This window comes from Cololabis saira, chromosome 11, assembly GCF_033807715.1.
Source record: "Cololabis saira isolate AMF1-May2022 chromosome 11, fColSai1.1, whole genome shotgun sequence".
Lineage (NCBI taxonomy): Eukaryota > Metazoa > Chordata > Actinopteri > Beloniformes > Belonidae > Cololabis > Cololabis saira.
Window position 1 is genome coordinate 28044236 of NC_084597.1, and position 24800 is coordinate 28069035.

Below are 24800 nucleotides of genomic sequence, written 5' to 3' on the forward strand. Positions count from 1 at the left end.
TAGGCCTACATATGTTTATGTGTGTAAAATATGTATATTTTACATTGACGTTCAAAAGGATAAACGAATATGAAAAATAAGGATAAAAAACGAATACAAATTATTTGTCCGCTTTCATTTAAATAGAAAATGTAATCCAATCAATTTCAAATGTGATTGTACCACCACAATCTTGCTTAATGAATAATTATAATTAACATTTTTAACGTTTCGAAATCCCTTGCGACCTGTAGAAATTGATGTAGGATATTCCGAATTGGTAGGGGAAAAAAACATACAAGTTAACTTTTTTTTAACATTATTATTTTTAAATTAGGGATAATTTGCTAACCCATATTGATTTATATAAAATTGGTGTTTCAAATAGCCTGCCCCCAGAACCATTGAGCATAAGTAGTTGAATAGATGGGAATGCGCAGATGTCTTTAGAGAAAGTCAAGCCAGATAATTAGATAAGGAATATTATGCTGATAAATGCATATATAATCACAGAAAACATTCCACAATTAAGTGTAAATCTATACTTCAGAAATCATTCAACTAAAATAGTTCAAAATCTATTTCCATCTCCCAAAAACAGTCATGATATTGGATGCCTTTTATTGAAATCAAATAAATACAAACATTGACATGGAAAGCTTTTGCAGATATAAAGACCTCTGAACTCATGTGGATGACTTTGCAACAAATAAAAGCGACGAAGAGCAGACTGAAATCAAGAGGTAGGATTTGGTTTTATCAGTGCTCTTATCCATCCTTAATAAATCAACTGGTGTCCATCCCTGCAAAGGAGGTCTAAGTTAAAGCTGCTGGGTGCTTGGGGGTGGGGGTGAGCTACACTGAAATCAATAACCCAGAAAACGCTACAGGAACACAGATAAAAAAGGAAATACTGCAATATTTTTTTTTTACAGGATTTTTAATACACTTCACGCAATTTTGAATTTAATATTTGTGTCAAGAGAGAAGCAGTTGAAAATTGAGCATCAGTGTGTCATTTCTAAAACATGTGTTTTTTGTAAAAAATACACACACACACACACACACACACACACACACACACACACACACACACACACACACACACACACACACACACACACACACACACACACACACACACACACACACACACACACACACACACACACACACACACACACACACACACACACACACACACACACACACACACACACACACCTTTTATGTGCATTAGTAGTCTAATGGCCTAAATTATTGTCTCTCATGAGTAACAAGGTTTATTTTTTAACTCAGAGTGAATCTGTTCATTTTAACCAGAACACAGACAATTGAAAGTCATGAAACACAATGAAGAAGTTATTATTCCATTTTAATGAACACATTTTTAAAAACAAAAATATATATACACATATATATATATATTTTTATTTTTATTACATAAAAAATGGACTGGAGGAAAAAAATAATTCAACCAGTAAAAGACCCTCTCATTTTCGCTCTCACAGGCGCACACACACACACACACACACGCACACGCACACGTGCGCACGCACGCACGCACACACACACGGCTCATTACTTTAATTCTACTAATACACCCTGAAAGTAAGCCGATCTGAAAATGAGCAAGCAGGTCAAAAACAACACAATCCGCATTTACACTTCTGAACAACCTGCAGTTGTGTTAATAATGATTTATATCTGCATCAATAACCTGTACAAGTTACAAAGACAACTGACAAGTGAACCAACCTTGAAAACAGTCAGGTGCGAGTCATATATCCAACTCATTAACTCATATTATACCACGGTCTGTGTGAAGACTCAATTCTGATTGGCTGGCAGGTGTAGGTTAAAAGTGATAACCTACACCTAGAAAACAAGTTTGGTCAAATTGCCTGATAACGGAGATTCAGAGAAGAAGAGCCGGCTACCGCAGGACGGTAAAGAGCAGAAGTCCGGCAAATCTTAATATATATATATATCATATATGTAGCTTAATAAAACGATTTAGGAAACTATCTGTGGACTTTGATTCTTTGAAACAAATATAGTTACTGTTTGTTACTGTACCATAGGCGAGCGGAGCTGAGCGGACTAGAATATCTCCCGTTACTAAGTCGTATCTCTGGTCCGTCCTAGTTACTGGAGAAGTCAACACTGTGTCCATTGCATAAGGACCTTATGGGACGGTAGTGATTGTTCCAGGTATTAGTCAGACCCTCAGGTGTTACCAAGGAAACTGAGTTATGGCTTGTTAAAAAACTTTGTAACTTACCAGGTTACAACGGCTGCAGACGAGAGATTAAATAGTCCACTCAGCCGCTCAGCTGTGGCTTGTTATAAAACTAATGATTTCTTGTTATTGTTATTGTTATGAATCTTTATTTCGGCTTGTACACACTACTTCAACTGAAAACACATTAAAGCATGAATAACTGATTTAATATTTATTTTTTGGTAAGTGACTGTGGTTTAAACGGGATAATGCCCCTTCGAGGTGTAGATTATCATAAATATATGGACTTCGCCGAGGCAAACTGTTCACGCCCCTCGTCGTCCATATATTTATGATAATGTACACCTCGTCGGGCATTACCCCTTACATAATGTAGCCTGAAATAAAAATAAAAAAAACCTTCAGCACTTTTCTAGGAACACCATTTCAGTCCTGGTGTTGTTCACATGTGTCAACTTCGCAACAGTCTTTTCATTGACAGGGTGTGTATAGTCTAAGGTCAGAGTAAAGAACATCCACGTGTTGGGCTGCTGGGTGGCACAGTGCTTTAAGCAAGCGGCCCATGTACTGAGGCTACAGTCCTTCTGCAGCGGTCGCAGGTTCCAGTCCCTGCCTGCGGCCCGTTGCTGCATGTCACGCCCATTCTCTCTCCCTCACCCCTTGAATAAAAGGCCACTAGAGCCACAAAAAAATCTAAAAAAAAGAAAAAAAGAAGAAGTTCCACGTGGAGGTGGGGGCTGAGGGGTAGCAGATGGAGGCAGGGACAACTCCAGAACAGGACGGAGGATGGGTCATCTCCTAAACCTGCGGAAGGGCCTGCTCTGGTTACTGTGGTGTGATTTAGAGTAGGGTTCCCAGCGCTTCCTCTCGGGTGGTTTGTTGTAAACGTAGGCCGACGGGCCCGAGTAGCTGTCTTCTGGATTCTCATCCATCATCTGGAGCTTCGCCTCGATTGCGCGGATCTTTGCACTTGTGCTGAAGGTTAAAAAAAAACAAAAACAGATAGGATAAGGGACAAACTGAGTGAAGAGGGGGAAAAGTGAGGTTTTAACAGTTCTACAGGTGAAATAGGTGACAACAATCCTGAAACAGAAGCAAGAAATGGATGTTTGTGCTGCATGAAAAGAGGAAGTGTCTAAATGTGTGTCTTTTAATTTTGTTGTACATAGTTATAATGACAATAAAGATCTATCTATCTATCTATCTATCTATCTATCTATCTATCTATCTATCTATCTATCTATCTATCTATCTATAAAGCACGAGAGAATCAGAATCAGAAAAAGCTTTATTGCCAGGTCAGACATAAATCAGACGAGAGAACTTGACTCCGGTTTACACCGATGGCACCATTAATACGGACGCCATGAAAGAGGGAAAGAAGAGTAGCGCCAGAGAGTCAAAAAAGGGGCCTTCTCTCTTGTGATGTGTAGAGAAGATGAGATAACAACAGACAAAGTGCAACTGTGGCTAATATACTTGCTGTCTGACCCTGCGTTTGGGTCCGTTCGCATTCACAACCAACTGCAACCTCGCTACGTACGCGAGGAGAGTGTGTCATACTCAAGATAACCGGTTTGGGGCAGTATGCAGAGCAAGAGTTGGAAAAGTAATAAAATATTTAGTGGTAGCAGCAGTAGTAGCACATTATAACAACGAAAAATAAACAAGTAAACAACATGACAACGTTGGACTCATGATAAACTGAATGGGTGGTGGTGGTGGTGGGGGGTAAAACACCACCATCTCCTCTGTAGTAACTTTAGGACCAGGCGTGAGGACAGTATGATGTGCTTTCAAGTGTTTGCAGGGCTGCAGTCAACAGGTGTAAGCAACAGCCAAACCTGAAGGCAGTATTAATAACCTGGAAAGTTTCTCACTGGACACGCTGATCTCCATGAAAACATGCAGTCTCCACTGCAGAAGCTTTTATAGATAATTTTACAAACAACTGATACCTTAACTGCTCTTGTATTTAAAAGATTAAAGACATCTAGTTCACACCTTCACTATGATTTCAGTGGCCTTTTTTTTTTTTTTTGGTTGGGGAAAAAAAATAAGACGCATGATGCAGTGTAGTTTTTTTTTTTTTACATAAAAAATGGACTGGAGGAAAAAAATAATTCAACCAGTAAAAGACCCCCTCCTTTTCGCTCTCTCAGGCAGGCACACACACACACACACGTTTTTTTTTTAATTGAATTAAAAGGACACTGGGAGTCCAGTCAAAATAGGTTTACCGTCTGACATACAACAAAACCAACAGAAAGTTCCCATGCTGATCTACATTAATGACAAAAATGTGCTATTTACATTTTAAATCAATTACATTAAGTAATGCTAATGTTTTCAGGCAGAGTGGATGTAAAAACTTCAAGTCAAATATCATAGTTTACTGTTTATTTTAACCTGTTAACCCCTAGGGATTTTGAAGGTGAATTTCGCCTGAACAAGCCTATCAAAATTAAATCAACAATATCTCCACAATTCTAAGGACAATATCCATAATCTTGGTCTCAATGGATAGCTAAGACCTCACAGCATACATTTCCAGTGTCAGAAAAAGTGTGAATGTTCACATGCCTGAGCAAATTGTGATAAACCAATGAAAAGAAATAGACACTTTTATCCTTGTCTGATTTTTTTTAGTTTGCACAGTGGAAAACACCATGATAGCAATGCATATAATTTTAAAGACACCACTGCCTGGATTTAGCAACTCCTTGACAACAACTGTACCAAGTTACATGAGAATAGCTTAAATCACATAGATTTTATAAAGGTTTTAGTGTGAATAGTACCAGGCGGACTCTCTATTTGGGCACTTGGAAACCTCTACTGTGCCAAAATGTGCCAAATGTGTTTTTACCTCTTTGAAGGGCATATGGGTATAAAATACTTTGATGATTTGATGATACATGATTTCGTTAATGTAAAATCTCCATCCAAACATCACTGCACTCTGTGCGGGTCTCTCTGTGCGTCTCTCCCCATGCCCTGTGCAACTGTGCGTCACTGATCCAAGATGGCTGCTGCGCTCCAGCGTTTACCCTCAACGGTAGAGGCCTGATGGATGAAGTCTCGTTCAAGTGTAATATCTGGTTTGAAAGCTGGCGACATGTTAAATGTCAACAAAGTTTACGTAAATTCCCAAAAGCCACGAAAAGTCAACAAAATGGCCGCGAGCGGCAGGATATGAAATGACGGCAGATAAAGCGGTTTCACTACTATGAAGGATTAAACCATGAACTTTGGTCAAAGAATGATGTGGATAGACTGAAAATGACAACGAAATGGTAAGGAAATAAAATATACTGCTTTTGGTGGGAATATATTTGGGATTTGCTGATGTACTGTGTGACGAACACGCAATCTGATGTGCGGGCTGTGAAATGTGAATTTTGGCTTTCGGTTTGTTTTGAGATCGGCATGAAGTGGTCGGCCCAGAAAAAGTGATATTGATCTTGCGTTCTGTAGCGTTTTGTTGCGGGTGTTGCTCGTGTTGGGGCGCCATCATTGTTGCATATGTATTTTGAAGTTGTTATAAATCAAATACTTTCTTGACAAAATGTATTTGGAGTTTTGACATATTGGCTTCAGGGCTATTTGTTTGAGAAAAAGTTGAAAGAAAATAACCTGACAACTCTTGAGTAACTTCTTCACACATGAACTGGTGCATGCAGCTGCTGGACCCGGTACCGGGTCTGTCGGGCGGAAAGAGACAAGGGTGTACGTGCTCTGACTTAAGTCTCCGGTGTAAAGACTTTTGGCACAACTTCGTGCACGGAAAGAAGAAACGTCTCACCCTCAAGATTTAGAGCTCGTATAGCTTTATCACCTTGTGAATTAAATATATGACAATCAAATTAGTGGATTTGTAGCAAAGGTTTATATTTGTTAGACAGAAAGTTAAAAACAGTGTAAAACACATAAAGTCTCCACAGTGTGTTAGTCTGAGGTCAAGGTTTGGGCTGATCATCTCAGAGCAACTGGGATGACGACAACTCAACCAGGGCTGACTGTTTTGGTGCCTTCAGCTCCGTTACAGTTAATACATTTTGACATTGTAAAAACAAAAAAGGCAACACGTTATCCATGAATCAGTGACTTTACTTTAAAAGCACTCCCCTGGTATATGTCCTTCAAAGAGCCGGGGCAAAGTTAAATGCATCAAAAACTAAGATTGATTGGACTTTCTTTTTTTTTTTTTTTAAACAAATAAAAACCTTTTCTACACAGACACAAACCTGAACCTCACAAGTTGACATAGCTTAATTTACAACTACAATTTCTCCAAGTAGTTGTAGACTTTAATTTTCAAGCTCAAAATCTTATTGACTCTAGTGAGAGTCCATCAGGGTCTGCAGTAGTTGCATCAAATATTACAAGAATTTGTGCTTTTCTAAACTGTAGACTGTGGTCCATTACAGTACATTTATGGCGCTTATTCACTAGTACCTACTCAGCGCGCCCTGACTCGCCACGCCTCGTACCGCCTCCACCCGCTTTGTCCTCGTTTGTTTTTCGACACCCAGGTGAGAAGTGGGCGGGTTGGGGTGAAGCTGCTGTGACCCCTTTGTTTGTGTCGGCGCTGATGAGAAATCAGCTGGAGCTGCGAGCGGCTGAGAGTAAAACAGAGCGCCTGTGGATCTGATCGTTCCTTATCGCCCGTCTACATCCCTTTTTTAATTCTCTTTTATGAACATCTGCACCTCAGAGTTGGATCACCAAACAGACGTTTGCGCTGTATAATAAAATCGCCTGCGAGCCGTGAGTCGTTCTCGCGCTGACTCCTCGCTTCCTGATTCAAACGTCTGACGGCCCCGCCCCCCGACCAATCGATGGCGTGGAGGGTGATGACGTCAGATCCAGGGCCGACTCAGCACGCTCAGAACCTCGGCAGAATAGGTACAGAAAAAGTACCTACTCGGCCAGCCTCTACCCGTCTCGGCCCGTAGTGGAGAAGCGCAAGACGGGGGCGTGGCGAGTAGAAGCGCGCAGAGTAGCTACTAGTGGAAAAGGGCCATTAGAGCCATTTAGCCTCTTACCACTTGTTAACATCCGTAACTCCGTGCGGCTAAGCGTTTTTAGGTATATTGTATGTCATTTAGAGACCAATTTTAAGAAGCTTAGGGTTTTGAAAAGGAAGATGGAGGTTTTGCTGATGATGGAGTTACAGGCCACAAAGCAAAACGTATTTTTCTCAGATTTAGTTGTTGCAGGGTGGACAAACTTGAGAGAATGCTAAAATAAGAAAGACGATGTCATGTTGTGTGTGTCTGTGTGTATGATGCCAACCTGAGGTGGTTGGTTGTTATGGGCCCTGCCTCTGCTGAACCGCTGCACGATGGTTCCAGGCTCGGAGGCATCGTCTTGTCATTACGGAAACCTTCAAACCTCTGTAAACAAAATACAGTGGGCAGGAAAAAAAAAAAAAAAAAAAAAAAGAAGAGGCACAGATGGAGGAAGACAAACAAAAGGAGTAAAATGACAACCATGGCAAGAAACAACAGAGACATGAGGACAGTAACAAAAGACACATGATAAAAAGAAGTAGGCATAGTTAGAATCTGTCCTGTTTATAATTTAAAACCACAGAACCACAATGAAGCAAATGATTAAAAATAAGAAGGAATCATATGAGCCTACAAGATTTAAACTCCAGCCCCCTTTTACTAATGTAAACTTCATAAAACTGCTGTATTGATCTTGTCTGTTTGGTCTAACAGATAGCAACCAAGCAGGACTGTGTGTCTAGCTCATGATCACACCCCCTGGCATGAGGAAGGATAAAGTGGGAACAGCTGACGAGCAACAAGCAACATCTGCTCTCATTCCTTTCAAAACCACCTTCCAAACATCTCCACCAGCCAACACTGAATTCTTGTAACCTGTGGAGAAAAAAGAATAAAAGAAAACAAAAAAACAAAAATAAAGCAGAGGTCATATGACAAATAATATAAACTCCACTGGTTGGTACAGCAGCTTCCAATACCAGAAATACAATTCTTGAAAATGACCTGACAAAGTTGTAATGAGCACAACAGGATCATTATAAGTTACCAAAATAAACACACATGTTTTTAAATATCGTCTCATGACATAAATAACACGTATAGCCAAGAATAAGTGTTAAACAATGACCACTGCACTGGCCAGGACCCTTCCCTTCCACCTATTCCTAACGGCATGTGGCAGGAATGCATCGGGATCTGCACAGAGCCAGTAAGGCCATACACATTCTGTAAACAATCCGAAGCCTGGGTAATGGGAAAGTTGAGACAAAATGCTTCGACTTGTTTGGTTAAACCCCTCAGTTATAACAATCTTTCATCAATTATTTATTATTATACAGGAGAAAAGTCAACCCAATAAATTAGTGCCGTAAATATACCATCTTTACGCTTCCATTAGTGCAATCTGACAGATGTGCAAGAAATGTTTTTTTGAGTGTAAGTAGAAGTTGGAAAAGAAATAAAATGAAATAAACTGGAATGAGGATTAGTTTTAGACAAATAATATATTTGAGCAATTTTTTTTTTTTTTTTGCTTCAAAGAGGAAAAAAATATTTTCAATAAAAAAAAAGTCACTTCAATAAAAAAAAGTGTGTGAATGCAAAAAAAATATTTGAGACCCAAAAAAATTACATTTGAACACTTTTTTTTAGATTGAAAATATTCTGTTCGATTTTTTTTTTTTTCTATTTGAGCAATTTTAAAATCTGCATCTAATCAATTTGATGCCTAAAAGGTCTAAATTATTTCACAGCAAATCATGCTGGTTTAATAGTGGCATGTAGGTCATTTTATAGGTTTTTCTTCAAGATAATGGGAACATTTTAGGAGCAGATGATTCAGAGTTCATGCTTAGTGGTGGAAGTGATGAATCACACCAGTCTGACCGTTTCCGAGAAAAAACATTACTCGTTTTTACATGTAAATATATATATAGAACTAGGAAGTATGTAATTACAATTTAATATGGATGCAATTTGTTTTATCATGACAATTATTTGTTTAATATGATCATTTGAGTGTTAACTATTGTCTCATATACTGACTACATGTATTTGAAACAATTTAGAGGAATGATCAAAGAAGATCTATAAATGCGGGTTGAACAATAAACTACACAATAAACTCAGCCAATTATCAGATTATCACGCACAGCAGTCTCCTTGTTATTGGGAAAACAAGTGAAACATGCGACACTGCTCCTTATGTCAATTACATGAGCAGTTTGCCGTCAGACCGGTGTTGAATGTTTACACAGACTAACCTTTCGAAGAACGTCTAACTTTCCAGCAGAACAGTACAGTTCTGCTTCTAACCCTCAAACCCGAAGATATTTAATTTGTTAGGTGGGAAATGAGGGGAAAAAAAGCAAAGCGAGGGGAAGCTGAAAAAAAAACCCCAAGCTATTTTGGTCACAGTATAGTTTGGGTTATAGATTAGACAGAAAATAGTGCATTCGGCTTCGTGCAGTTTGTTTGACACCTTAAAACATGACTCTATGCTATATGGGCCCTAAACAAAGTTGCGGCCTCTAAGATGTCATCACTAGTGGCTTGTGGAGTCTTCAGCATGGTGCATTTGGACAGCAGTGTGTAGTACAAATAAACAAAAATGTTATTGGCCTTTTTTTTCCTCCATTACTTGGCATCAATGACAAAATTGGTCATTGTGCTAGTTTGGGCTCCAGAAAAGGTTGTGGCAGTGTTTTATTTTCTCATTCCCGCTCTGTACTTGCTACTATTACCTATATCACTAATATTGATTACCGTGTTCTCCACTTGAATCATTCAACCACATTCTCTCTGTTTCTTTTTGTTATTTATGCATTTATTTTTTCCCCTCAGTCTGCATAACATGTCCATATATGGCTACTCTGATGTATGAAGATCAGTATTTGGCCTTCACAAAAAAAAAACCATCATATCAAAATACCCTTCCCTACTACCCCTTGCAATATAGGGAATATGTAAGCATTCAGTGGTGCTTGCCACTTTGTGTAACTTATTGGTGATGGATGTTGAAAGATGTTTCAGAGATTACAGAATAAAAACATGTTCACACAGGTTCCCGGGTTAGCCCAGTTAAGTTCAGTATCAGGTGATTTAGCCCTTCAGTGAGGCCTCGGCTCTTACGTGGCTCATATTTGGCCAATTATTGGATCACGAGCCTGCAGGTTGATCTGGAACTAAACGACTGGAGACATTAGATGAGAATGGAGAAATGATTCAGATGGTGCAGCGATGTATAGTGCAATTATGATCATGATCACGCAGTTTGTCAAAGAGCATTTTAAGAAAAACTGCACTAATCATGCCAAGATAAGTTTCAAATAAAGATCAAAATGCAGGAACTCAGAATGCAGAATTCCTATCACTATTGTTTAAATCCATTGTCAGTGTCTCACTGCCACCAGCAAGAAACGCACCAAAAAGAAGCCAGAGAAAACTTTTCTCATGCTTCAAGGGATGCAGATGACGTAATGTGTTTACAAAGACTCGCAGAGAAAGAAAGATGCGTCTAGAGTTAATTCAGGGCTTCTGTGTCCGCTTGTGCGTGGAGCTTGCGTAATGTAAACTTCAACATTCACACTAGTCTGCCGGGTCCCTCTGCAGCAAACCGTATTCAGCTACAAAATTTGGTATTGCACAGACAGAGCACACTGATCATGCACCGTTATCAAGACAATAATAGAAACACCTCACAAAGAAAACAAGGTGCCTCAACAACAACAAAAGACATGATGCTTGTTTTTGAATCAATCTGTTATTCACACCTCTTTGTACAGAACACACGTCCATGCACGGGAAGTGTCAGACCAGCTGATTTAAAAAGGTAATATGAATAAAACGGCACTCATGCCTGTAAAGTCCCAATTAGCCTTTTTCTGATACAGATACCAGATGGAGGGTGTGGGGGGGGGGGGGGGGGGGGTTATTGTGTGCTGTGTGGGTGTCAATACGAGGATGTTCGTTAAAATGACCTGATGTGTTTTTAACCATGAGGGTGAGTTTTTATATGTTGGTGTTGATTTTATAATGTAAAGCATTTTGCGCTACTGTGTATGAAAAGTGCTATATAAATAAAGTTTGATTTCATTTAATTCCTGGATTTCTATATTTATTCTTTACTTTATTCATGTTAATTTAAAAACATTTTTAGTTTGTTAATAAAAAAAAATTTTAAAAGAAAAAAAAAAAAAAGGTATATATATATATATATATATATATATATATATATATATATATATATATATATATATATATATACCTTTAAAAAAAAAACTAGTATTGGGTCAGTACTCGGTATCGGCTGATGACACCCAGAGCCAAAGTATCGGAATCAGTTTGGGAATTTTTTTTTTCCCCCCCAAAGGTGGATTAAATATAAATAATTAAATCTACCGGTATATCTTGTTGTTCCTCAGACCTCAATTTAAACAACAGACCATTGTCCAGCTGGTTGTATCCACAAATGTTTTGATAAACAGCAAACCAGTACATATTTCAACTAACTTTGAGTGGAAATGCTGTCGTCACATATACTTCTTGAACATTATGCGTTTTACCACCTTGTACAGTATGAAACCCTCCATGTTGTCACACTTCTTGAGCATTTTTTTTTTTTTTTTTAATTTTGGTTCCAGGTGGGAACCAATTGTTTTTGTTCCCATCCAACTCTTTGTTGAAAAGAAGTGTATATTTATCAATATTTGTGAGAGTATCAGCTGCTTTTTTGGTTGGGATGATAAATTGAGCACCATTCCAGAGAATCTGTGAGCAGATTTATCTAACAGTGTTGTCGAAGAGGCTCCTGCATTGACCTTCACCTCCCTCTACTATTTCTTTTGTGTGCAGGGCGTGATTCATCTCTATACAGGATATCCCTTCACTGTTGGTCAGTAGGCTGTCTATTGTTAAGAGAGAAGCATAAGCTGTGCTGGGATCTCTATGCTCTCTGTAACCATCTTCTGCAGCAGTGATGTCAAATTAAGAAAACTGATGGAAACACACAATTACCATCTTTTACCAGATGAACCTCATTAAAACTTTACCTTCATAACTGTCCTCTGACATACATTTTATTGTTTGTTATTTTTTTGCTTTTTCTCTCTAAACCCCTCAGTCATTTATTCATTTTAAATGAGCATTTGCATATGCAGTTCAGGCATCTTCTCCATGTTCTGACCGTGAGCTTTTAACTTTTAATTGTTTGCTCCTTTGGGATTGAGGTTGACACTTACCCTCACCTGAGCGTGTGCCCAGCGCACGACGAGTTTCTTGGATAAAGCTAGCTTCCCATTCAAGCACTGGATCGCCCTCTCCGCCTCCTGCAGACAGTTGCACAAACACAGAGATTATACCAGGAAGATGCAAAGAGAAAAAAACAAAGGCGCATATTTTTTTAAATTATGACAAAAAAATGTAAAAAAAAACAATAATTCAGCCTGAGTGATTGCATCCGAGTCATTAAATCATTAGTCCCTCACAACGGAGATGACGAGTTGGCAGTCTGCTCGGAAAGGACCGTATCTTAGGCGTTCGTGTCTCTGTGGGAAAATGTAGTTTTGTCTAATCAAATATGTAAGTGGCTTTTATGCTAAATTATAATAATGAAAGTTCTTTATCTAACTGCGTCTGCATTCAAATGTGTGCGAGTGTGTAAGATAAACACTCACTTCCTCTGTATAATCCTGTTGGGAGGGCTCCATATCCCACTGATAGACACTAGCTGTGAAACTAGATGCTTATCATGATGCTCAGGCACACTTCAAAATAAATAGTGCCTGCTGAACCTGTGAAGCTTGGTGCACTGCTTTTAAGTCCATTTTTTCTTTTAAAGAAATGTGGTCTACTTCAGTCGAACACAATGAGCTCCTGACTGGGTGTGGATGTCCCATAAATCGACTTCATTTGATAAAATATACAACATCTGACAGCAATAATGTATGAAAGGAACACTTTTTCATGCTGCACAAACTTTCAAAGGTTGCTTTCACACCTTAGTTCATTTGCTCTGGTCCAAATAACTTGATGAGATTGTAAACTTTGCCTCTGGTTCTGTTTTTTTTCACACGGAGAGGACCGGGACGACCGCACCGGAGTTTGCCAGATCATTCAGAACGACAACACCACTTTTTTTTTTTTTTTTTTTTGGGGTGGGGGTGGCCTGGTTATTTGTGATTATCGTCTTCACACCAGTCAAAATGAACTGTAGCAGTTGTGAAAATAAACTCAGGTTAGTTTTAAATGGATTAAACCTTTTAGATGGATAAAAGTACAATTCTTACATTAACTCACATTAACTGCACGGCCACTGAATGAGGACGGTTTAGAGTTTGTATTATCAACAACAACAAAAAGTGTTTGGATGTATTTTCTACGTTTAAGGTTTAACTCAGAGTACACCGAAGGGGAAAAAAGGCATGTGTGTATTTTCATGTACCTCTCTGGTGCTGAAGTTAACGAAGCAGTAGCCCCGTGGTTGTCCTTCCAGAGGCCCAGACTTATGAAACAGGAAGTCAAACTGTTTAACTTTGCCAAACTTTTCCAACAACTTTATCAAATGAAACCTGTCGAGAGAAATCACATAAAGACCAAAACGTTATAATTCAAAGACAAAGAAGAAAAAAAAAAGACTTTTTTTGTTCCACATGTAGTTCCCTCAGCAGGTTAAATCTTATTATTAATTTCCTTGATCGTAGATAAGTACTATTATCGAACAACCCTGGGAAGTGAGCACATAGATCAGCTCCACAGACACTTTGCCTCCGCTCAGTGTGTGAGATTGTCAGGTGGGGCTAATGAGAATGACAGCTTTCTCTCCTTGACACCTTTTTAGCAGCAGGCCAGCTGCTGTGGCAGGCCACTGACAGTAAATCTCTTATTGAGACAATGCTGAGGATACAGTAGCAGGACAATGAGGGAATAAAACAGAGGAAGCCTTAAATCCCCCCTGAGCGACGAGCTCTGCACAAACAACCTCCATCGACTATGTTGAACTGCTGGGGACTGTTGCAATACAAATGACGATAGCTATGTGGTCACTGAAGAGCTATGTAGAGTGTGTGTGTGTGTGTGTGTGTGTGTGTGTGTGTGTGTGTGTGTGTGTGTGAGAGAGAGAGAGAGAATGACCGTTAGCAGTCATGGGAAAAATATGTTTCACTGATGGTCCAGAAAAAAGCAATGAGTTCAGGGTCACTTGGACGTAATATTCCCTGCTATGTTTCTGTGAATGGCCTGGGGGCTGGCTGAGACAAAAAGAAAGGTACACATACTTCTTTTGTCTGATATTTATATTTTTAGAAAATACCTCAGTTCTTACAACAAGCAGGTCTGGTTTGCTGGGAATGCTCCTCAATAAAAGGTGGTGCTGCAATATGTGCAACTTTGGAGTTGCTGGTGAATTCACAAAGATGGTACAATTACATCAAGGTGTGAGAATAAAAAAGTAGACTGCTTGTTTAAGTGAAACTTTAAGATGATCAGGGAAAGTTTGACCTTGTTTGGGTACTAAAAGGTATAACATATTTAATCAAGTTCTTCTTCAGGGTTTATACAGCAATCCTTATGTTAAATTTAATACAAATTTAATACCTTTTTCACTACCTTCAGATTTAAAAAAAAAACTGTCACAACATTAAGTGTTAATCACGGCTCTTTTAACATTAATACAGATTTTGAACTACAGAACACTATACAGAACAGATTTATAGACTCATTGATGTTGACCAGATGTTTCACATTTATTTCACTTTGTGAATGACATAAAATAGACTGATTAAAATGTAAAAAGTAAAAAATAATACCAATTTAAAAAAAATAATACCTCTGACAGTGAATTTAACACTTTTAATGGCCTTAAATTTGGCAATTTTCGTTTATCACTTTTTAATACTTTTTAAAACCCCGCGGAAACCATGTTCTTATTCCCTCAGACAGTCATACATATAAGGTGAGGGGGTTCTGGGTAGTTTTTCTGGAGATACATTTGGCAGATGTTTCCATTACCAGGAACAAATCTTCAAAAGTTTCCCTTTATGGGGCAAAATTGTTCCTGTATTAGGAGAGGTACTCAGATTGGCCTACAGGAACTACATGGCAGGGGACTGATCAGGATTTCTACATTACTTTCAGCACTTTCACGAAAACATAAATCATGTGACCACAATGAATTTGAACAATTTGGACCCAATTTGGCTGTGAGTCCATTTGATGAGGTTAAACATTATAAAAAAAACAAAGCTATAGAAGAATCGATGACCGGCTCAGGCCTTGTTGGTGCATTAAGCCAGTGAAGAGGTCCAGTAGGGGTTATGCTTTTAATTTCAATCGCTACCACCCCAGTGATTATTAAAATAAAGTAAACAAAACCACAAGTAGCCTCCCTTATGTTTAATAATGTCTTCTTCTCTTTCTTCATTCGCTGCATTCAGCTTTTTTGTCTGCTTTTGTGCAGCCGTCTGTTTGTTAAAAGCTAAAAAAGCCCATCAAGTGTTCAACTGTATAGTTTGTTCAGTCTATGGTTCTCGTGTGGCACTTCAATAATAGAGACAGGTCAGCTGTAGTTGTTAAAGAGGGGGTCTGGCCTGTTAGAGGTTCCTGTCTGCCGGTTTTACACTGAACCCCTGCTAATGGCAACACACCTATACTTTATATACATATTGTGGAAAATATTCTGGAGCAAAAATAAAAATTTGATGTCACGAGAGATTCAAGTATGAACCCACAATCCTACGATTGGGACACAATTTCCAGAGCCACCGAAGGAGTCTGCAAATGTTGGTAGGCATCATCTCATCAAGTTCTACCCATCATGAACTGCTGCAAGTGCATCCTACTTTAAAGTATTGCTAAGGAAATTATGTACTTCTTAGCTTAGCGGATCTCTCTAAGTCACTTTTAGGACGCTGTTCAAGATTTACTCGTTTGGTCTCTCTCTAGTTTCTCTTCTGTCATAATTTTTCTTTAGTATGTTACTTGCCTTTGCCATGGCTTTAACAGTAGCTCTGATAGAGCCTTATCCTTGCTGATGTGTGACGTAGTGCTGTAAAACAATCCAAAGTTTATCACAAGAGATAACCAGGACAATCCAAAGTTACTATGGATGTTTTTTTTGCCAGCAGGAGGATGAGTCCTAAAATAAAAAAATATTTCTTCAAATGTAACTAAAGGAAACTGTACACATATTTAGACAATCATAAGACTCACTAATAACATTAACTACACATTCATATGAGGGGATTAACCAGTTAATGACATAACCTTTATGGGCCGCACAGATTTTGGCAAACATATGGCTTTTATGTTGTGATAAGTCCAATTTATTTCCATCAAAAATAGCATTTTAACCCATAAAAGAGAGAGAACAAAACAATATTAAAAATGGACGAACAGAACAGAACCAACAGGCACTTTCTGTGTTTTTGTTTCACTGGTGTAACTTCAGACCTCACAGTGATGCCAAATTTGTTTTATTGTATAACTGTTCAAGGGGGATGTATGCTAGAGTCTTTTATTGTTTAGACTCTTGTTATTTTTAAAGCCTCAGGCGGTTTGTGTCACAATAAAAATGACGTGACTGGGCAAACGTGTGCAAACGTGTGAATGGGATCCAGCGCTGGACACTCGGGCTGCAGCAGAGATTTAAGCAACAGGTTTCACAAATGTCTTCCACCTCGCTACGACTCCCCAGAGGGAGAGCAGGCGAGAATTTCTGCCTTTCCCAGACAACACCCATCGAGCCTCCCCTGAGGAAGTGACTCATCCTGGAGTAGCCTCGCACTTGAAAAGCCTCTAAATAGTCAATCAAATTAATTTCAATAAATGATTTTCTCTTGCTCATGAAATTTGAGGAAAATGTTTGCATTGGATTTTGGTGTGGCAGAGTAAACTTGGGCTGAATGTTTCTCAGTGCTTTAAATATCATCTCTGGTTTTGCTACACAACTACCTACTTTTGCATATGTGTATTTTTTAGGCAGATTAAATGGCAGACACTCCAAGAACATTTATGGACCACAATGGGCTGCTTCTCCTGGGGGCTATAAAAACCACCGGAGGAAGAGAGGGGGTAGGAGAGTGAGGAAAAGGGAGGGAAAGGTGGGCAAAGGGAGAGTAAAGTTCAGAGAGGGGATGTTGACAGCACGGTGAAAGGTGGATGAGGATGAGGAGGAGGATAAGCTAGAGAGAAAAGAGGAGGTGAGAAGCCAGGTGAGACAGATACAAGAGCTTGGAAGCAGAGAAGAGGAAGGAAGGAAGCAAAACGAGGGGATGCGTGAGTCCAGTCTTAGAACAGATAAGACAAGAGGTTCGGTCGGGAAAAGTGCAGGTCAGAAGCAAAGGAATTTTGAAGAGGAGGGGTTAAGTTCTGACTTTCTGGCAATGCAGCTATCTGTTGTGTCTTCATATTTTCACGAAACCCAAGGACAGCAGTGTGAGTAAGTTCATGGTTGACATCAGATTTAAACTCGTTAATACGGTCCACGACAAACTCCAGGTCCACAACTTTACAGCGAGATCCAGAGAGGGAACAAAGAGGTGGAAGGTGATGGATTACTACCAAACAGACAAACGTATAAAAACATGTATGTGTGCTGAAAGCACGAGTTACACCTGCTTTGCTTCTGCTCCGTGAGATGTGCCAGGAAAGATGAAAAAAAAAAAAAAACCTGACCAGACACTGTATTCAACTCAGCTCCAAGAAATGCATTGCAATAATAAAAAGAAATCATGTGGGACTGATTGTTGAGCCTTTGTAAGGACTTATATCATATTTTCCTGCAAACTTGAAGGAAGTAAAGTATTTTTTCCTCAAGAAGTTGCTACCTGTACAAAATAAGAAACAAAAAAAAAATCATTTTCTGATTACCTTTTTTGTGTTTTTTTTTTTTATTCAAGCCCATCCTTGAAGGAAACAAAAAAAGGCCTGAACAGCAGCATTTTATCTTTCTTCCAGCAACAAAGCTTGTAATTAATCATTACTATGCACAAGCCAAAAATAATACGTCTGACAGACACCACATTACACAAACTGGAAGTGCCTCATTCTTACATCATCACATCTTAATCGATCTGATAATTCGCCCAGACCAACCAAAGCAGAGCCTGACCTCTCCGAAATATCTGACATTTTATGAAATGTAGCTATTTCATACAAGACCACAACATTGGAAACATCTGCCCACAACCGTCCTGCCAGAACAAGAGGGGACGATTACAGGCCTCTGTGGATTGCGCTTGATTTGCTGCATTCGAACAGATTTACAAATGGGGAGATTGGCGGTTGGGTCAACTTCTTGGGTTCTCAGCTGTGTACCATAATAAGCAGTTATTGCACTGTGATCCAGCATATTGCTCTGCATGGGGGTGGGCACAATAATGTTTTTGGTCTTGTAGTGGAGTGTACTTGGTCTGCAAAAAGGTTTAGGTGGGGTTGTACATGTCAAAGTAAACTCTGCATTGATGCTAGGACCAAGTTTTCCCAGTGGAAGATCATTACCCTTGAAACTGTACAAATTGGAACGGGGAATTGAAAATATGCCTGGTCAGATAAGATTTTCACAAAAACCCTCACATATCACAAAAACTGTTTTCATACTTGCATTCGTTGAATGTTCTGGCTAATTGAAAAAGAAATATTTTGCCAAACTGCAATGGGAACATCTTCATCACGTGTAAATATCACATGAAGGACCAAAAAGAGTCCCTTTTGTTTTTCTGTAGTAACTGGATGTGGCAAATAGAACAAGAGGAGCTCTTACCTCACATAACTCGTCAGAAGTTGTGTGAGTCATCATCAAGGTTAAAATCCCATGAAATCCCATGAGACCATGGACAGAAATCCCTCAGAGGTGTCAGGCTTCACATAAAAGAGACTTGGCTCGCAAAAGTTTATTGCAGATCTCCAAGTCTTTTTTTTTTTTAATGAGTAAAAATGATGTTTGCAGTGAATTCCAAATGAAAAAGGTTCTGGACATACTTTACCATTATTCTTAGACTTCTTACTAGCAAATAAAAACAACTTTATTGCATAACAAGCATGTTCATGTAAAATGTAAGTTTAATTTATTTATATCCGAGTCAGGTTTCATTATGTAAATTTCAATAGACATAAAATAGAACATGATTTCTGTTATTAAAATAAAACCTAAAAAGAAGATTTATTCACTACTGATTTCATATTTTAAAATCGAAGTAGGGCTTTAGTTATTTGCCTTTAGTTAATCAGATTTTTTGCGTTTCAGGTGCACGTTCCTCCTCAGCTTAGGGTTTGGCTCAGCAGGACAAACAGAGAGTCCTGCATGGGCTATTCTGGAGCTAATTAATCTTCCCAATCAGCAACAGAGGCCACGGGCATTTCTCTTGTTTTCTCTCCATACTGTGAGGTGGTGGACTATTTAAGGAAAAGCAGAGCAGGGTAAGGGGAAGGAAACTCCTGTCTAGACGCCCACCAGAACTGTGGTCCGTACATTCTCCAGCAGCCCCTACAGGCGGACAAACACACCCCCTCCAACCTGGAACCCCCCGCCAAAAAAGATTCTCCCACAACATACATAGGGATGATCTTATCAATCAGATGGTCAACACCACAACAGAAAGGTGTTTGACACACACACACACACACACACACACACACACACACACACACACACACACACACACACACACACACACACACACACACACACACACACACACACACACACACACACACACACACACACACACACACACACACACACACACACACACACACACACACACACACACACACAGGTTGACATACGGAGAGTAAACAGGGCAGGTGAGTGAGGAATGATGGCTGCTCCTTACCAGAGCAGGTCTCCGCGCCTCACTGCCTCTCTTTCACACACCCTGCCCTGTCTGCTCTATCTCAGCCGATGTCACACGCACACACGGTTAATTAATCATATATGCACACACAATATGTTGCTGTGTGGTAGAACCAAGTTCCAGACAAAAGCATGGGGTTTATAACACGGACTAAATTGTAGCATCTGGAAAAATCAGTACTGAATGATGCTTTTCATTTATTTTGTTTTTAAATCACCTGTTATGTTTAATATCTCACGTGTGTTGAGTAACCTTTGCAGTTGAGTAATTATATTTTTTCACCTCTGCTTTGTTATTTAAGATGTATTTCTGTAAAAATGTAAAAATCCCGGGCCGCTGGGTGGCACAGTGCTTTAAGCAAGCAGCCCATGTACTGAGGCTACAGTCCTCCTGCAGCGGTCGCAGGTTCCAGTCTCAGCCTCCGGCCTTTTGCTGCATGTCATCCCCATTCTCTCTCTCTACCCCCTTCCTGTCTGCAACTTGAATAAAGGCCACTAGAGCCACAAAATATCTTAAAAAATAATAATAACAAAGTTACAATCTGGCAAGAAATCCAGAGTTATTGTTAAGATGTTAAAGCAATCAAGACTTGTTCTGAACTCTGTTCAAAAGTTGAAGAGAAAAGACAAACCCGGCAGACGCCTGGGGTGGATTTACTCACTCTGTGATTTTGGGATCGATGTTGCCGATCCACAAGCGGTTTCCGTCATGTGCCACGCTCTCTGAAATAATGGAGGCATTTTCCACAGTCTCTGCTGCAGATGTCATGTGTACTCTGTGGAAAGCAGGATGAAATTACTTTAGTAGAAGTTAGTAGGTTGCCTTTATGTCAATGCACACAAATTTGCTGGAAGTTAGTGAACACATAGATGATGTATGTCATGATGATGTATGTCCTTTTTGAGCCTTGTGGCCCATAGAGCCGGTGTTTATCTCCGGTTTCTGTAGCGCAAACGAACAGGTGGTAACCACCCCAGGATAGGACGCTAGTCTATCGCTGGATACTTCCCCTAGCAAAGCTAGGAACTCATTCACACACCTGGGTGAAGTGAGGGAAGCCGAGAGTAAAGCATCTTTCCCAAGGATGCACAAAGTGACGCCAGTGCCAGGGTTCGAACTCACGACATTCGGATCATGAACCTGAAGCCCCAACCACTTGGTAGTAATATGTTGACTGAGTGGAAAATAATGCAGCATTACAGAGTACTACAAATGTCCTCCATCTGAGGACTGTGTCGTCATTGACCAATCAGAAACTCAGAAACGGAGGGAACTGAGCAGAGATTTGGCTACCAGTCTCACCATCAACATTCAATGCTCCCATTATCCTGAATTTGTCAGAATGACTTTTCAAACCATGAAATGGTTCAACAGTGCAGCTCAGCAGCAACAGGTAGTGCTTGTAACACATAGGCAGTTGTCATAACAACTTGCCACAAAAGTGCACTGGCTGATCCTAAATTCTTCAATAAAATGCATGTAAAATATGATGTAGAGCACTGGAAAAATCAACTGTAATTTCAAAGTCTATTTAAATTAGACAGAATATTAATCCTTATCTGCAATTCATATTGATTGATTTTAAGTGCCTGAACAAATGTGATTGTGTGATCGTAGGTCAAAAACATTTGTTATAGTAAGCAAATGTCCAATACATATTTAATTCAATATACTACTTGAATAAATGGCTTCTGTAGTATGTCTGCACATTGTACAGCAATAACATGTACAATAAGTCTACAATGAGTGACAGTGAAGTGTGCCCAATAAAGACAAATATTTTCCTTTCTTTTTTCCCACAGAGATTTCCACTGTAATATTAAAACTGTGTAATGCCAGGTTATGTCCAGTACCATCTTTGCAGTATTGTTAAATTAAACCAAAAGATCCACTGCCTCAGCTCTACACGTGCATTTGTTTTCTTTAAATATCACACACTGTTTGTCAGACTGAGTGAGTGAGTGATTGGGAACACCTGGGCCCTGTATCATGTTTATTCAACTCCTGCGTACCTCCATCTTTGTTTGCCATGGCTTTTGAGCTGGGTCATGACGTGTGTTTTTCGCTTTTTGGATTTGTGCGTCTTTGGTTTAGTGGATGACGTTTCCTTTGTGCTTGGAGATGCGTTTGTGCTGGTGGTGGTGCACAGTTCTATTGTCTGTTTTTTTTAAATGTTTTGGGTGTGCTGGTGGGTTTTTGCCTGCTGTGTGCGGGCCAATCTGTGATGTTGATGTCTGTCCTGTGCGCACTCTTTGTGCACCCACCCTTTGTTGCCTCTGTCCGGCTAAGTGACGTTACCCCTTTGGGTTTCGTTTCGTCAGGTTTTTTGTTTTGATAGTGTTGCGGTGACTTGGTTAGAGCGCCTTGGCTTGGGAGCACATCCGTGACTCGGGTGGAGACGCCAGTTCCTGGTTGCTTTGCATCGCCATCGGGCTTTGCCGCTTAAAATTCCCACCGCTGTCACTGCGTGAAGACTAGGCTGAGTTTAGTTAGTTAGGGAGTGTTGGTGTTAGTTAGTGGGGCATATATCATTTGTTTGGTTTGTGCACAGCGATCAGCGCTACACTTCTCTTTGTGTTTTGTGCATTGCATTATGCCAGGTTTGGAGGAGTTTGTCTCGTCAGCTCTCCATCGGAGATCTGTTGGATCTCGGTACGAAAGATCAACTGCTCAGAATAGCGGAGCATTATGAGACTGACATTGGTGATAAACGCCTGAAGGATATGGTGAAGGCTAATTTGTTTGAGAATCGTGTCTTGATTGAGAATCCTCCCGCTCCTTCTGGTGTTTTGTTGCCTCCTTCGCTGGTCCCAGGTTTGTCTTTCGAGCAGCAGCAGGAGTTACCTTTACTGCAGTTTGAACATGATGAATTCAGATTACAGGTGGAAGTGGAGAAGCAGTTGGCTGCTGAGAGGATGCATCAGCAGACGGAGCAGGCCTGTTTGGACCTGGAGCAGAGTCGGCTGATGGGGCTGTGTCTCCCGTTTCTGATCAGTCTGTCGATACTTTTGATGTGTTGGGTAACTTGAGGATGTTGCCTGAGGAGAATTCAGAGTAATTTTTGTGCTGTTTGAACATGTGGCTTTGACGGGTTGGGCTTGGGAGGTTTTTTCTGCATTGACAGTGAGGACTACTTAATGGTTAAATCAGTGGTTTTGAGGGCTTATGAATTGGTTCCGGAGGCCAGGTTTAGGACCTGGAGGAAAAGTGAGAAGCAGAGTCATCTCGAGTCATTTCTCAGTGGCGTACGCCCTCGGGAGTGAGGGACTTTCATGGACTGTGTTCTCCTTTCCAAACAAACTTTTCTGGGCCATTCACTGTTGTGAAGCGGGTGTCTGACCAGAATTATATTGTTTCTAGGCCAGAGCGCAAGAAAAAGATGCAACTTTGTCATGTTAATTTGTTAAAACTATATTATGGGCGCGGATACCAGGCCTGCTCACAGTAGCAACATGTGCAATATCTGTCTACCTCATAAACATCCTACCTTTTTTGCACTGTTTTTCTTTCCTTCTTTCCTGTAGTGCACTACTTTTTATTTTTCATTCCAATGTATATGCTGTTTTTTGTAATTATATATTTTTGTGTGTGTTGAGTGTACTGCTGCTGCACGAAGCGAATTTCCCCATTGAGGGAGAAATAAAGGACAATCTGATCTGATCTGATCGTTGCCATCCTGTACAGCTGATTTTACCTATTTATTTTTGTACCCGCTTTTAAACATATTTTTAAAATCATTGTATTTATTACGCACTTAATGGGGGACTTAATTTTTATCTCTTTGTTCTCTCGTATTTTATCTATGCTATGGTTTACAGCATCTAAGTCCAGCAGTACCTGTGATTGCCCAATGTATGTTGCTTTATATGGATTGTTTGGTTTGTTTCTGTACTGTCCTGTTGTATATGTTACCTGTACACGCACTGATGCTGATGCTTTTACACAAATGAAGTTCCTAAAGGATAAATAAAGCTATTTATTATTACTGTAGTCTGAGACCAGACGGCATGATCACATCGTTTGCCATTTCATTAAATCTGAAGTGATAAAAGGGGGAATTTCCTCTGAACTTCTTCCATAAAGTTAAAGCACACAAATGTGATTAAAACAGCATAGATGAAGCAAGCGATGGGAAATTAGGTTGAAAGTGCACATTTTCCATGTGTATTCAGTTTATGTATAAAGTTTACAATTTTCAATTGAGTTAGATATTAAATTACACTAAGCTGTTTTAGAACTTTTTTGACACTTTAAAACGGTGTCATTAATACTCTTTCCTGCTAAAACCTTTAAAACACAAGAACACTAAGAGAATGGTGCAGGGTTTTTCTCGTGTGACTGCTTATTTCAGACTGTGTAATGTTAAACCAGCCTTTGTCCAGGCAGTAACATGTTTAAACTGTGTATTTTAAACCAGCAGTGGATCTTAGCATATAGCTGTCTGCTGTTTCTTTACCTCGTTATATCAAACTTCGTCTTCAAGCGACTCCCACGACGTAACGCGGACTGGATCCCAACTCCCAGGAAGAATCAGTCAAAAAATCATTGTAATGACTTCGTAGGGAAGCTTTTCTGTTGTAAAAACCCGATGATTTGTCGAGTTTGAGGGAGGAATCGCCTCGCTTTCCGTTCACAACAAAGACGCAGAATGATGTTGTGGCCTGTGTGACCGTCTTGCGGATGTACCCGGTTTTGCTGTCCGGCGCCTCC

General features: G+C 39.7%; 1 protein-coding gene across 2 annotated transcripts; it reads right to left on the minus strand.

The window, feature by feature from the left end:
• Nucleotides 1-1473: 1473 nt before the first annotated feature.
• rbm18 (RNA binding motif protein 18) lies at nucleotides 1474-24733 on the minus strand. 2 transcript variants are annotated; one of them, XM_061734281.1, is made up of 6 exons: nucleotides 24547-24733; nucleotides 20752-20865; nucleotides 13682-13808; nucleotides 12486-12566; nucleotides 7523-7623; nucleotides 1474-3199 (listed from the first exon to the last, which is right to left on the minus strand). In XM_061734281.1, exons 2-6 carry the CDS (start codon nucleotides 20856-20858, stop codon nucleotides 3016-3018), a joined length of 600 nt encoding a protein of 199 aa, XP_061590265.1. In that variant the 5' UTR covers nucleotides 20859-20865; nucleotides 24547-24733; the 3' UTR covers nucleotides 1474-3015. The 2 variants fall into 2 exon arrangements, with proteins under 2 accessions (XP_061590265.1, XP_061590264.1); XM_061734280.1 differs by having other exon boundaries at nucleotides 12480-12566.
• Nucleotides 24734-24800: the final 67 nt, after the last annotated feature.

Coding starts and splice junctions, on each gene's coding strand:
- rbm18 (XM_061734280.1), bottom strand. CDS start 20,858: ATGACATCTGCAGCAGAGACTGTGGAAAATGCCTCCATTATTTCAGAG. Junction 13,809..20,751: donor ATCGATCCCAAAATCACAGA/GTGAGTAAATCC, acceptor TTCTCTCGACAG/GTTTCATTTGATAAAGTTGT. Junction 7,624..12,479: donor GGGCACACGCTCAGGTGAGG/GTAAGTGTCAAC, acceptor TTTTGTTTACAG/AGGTTTGAAGGTTTCCGTAA.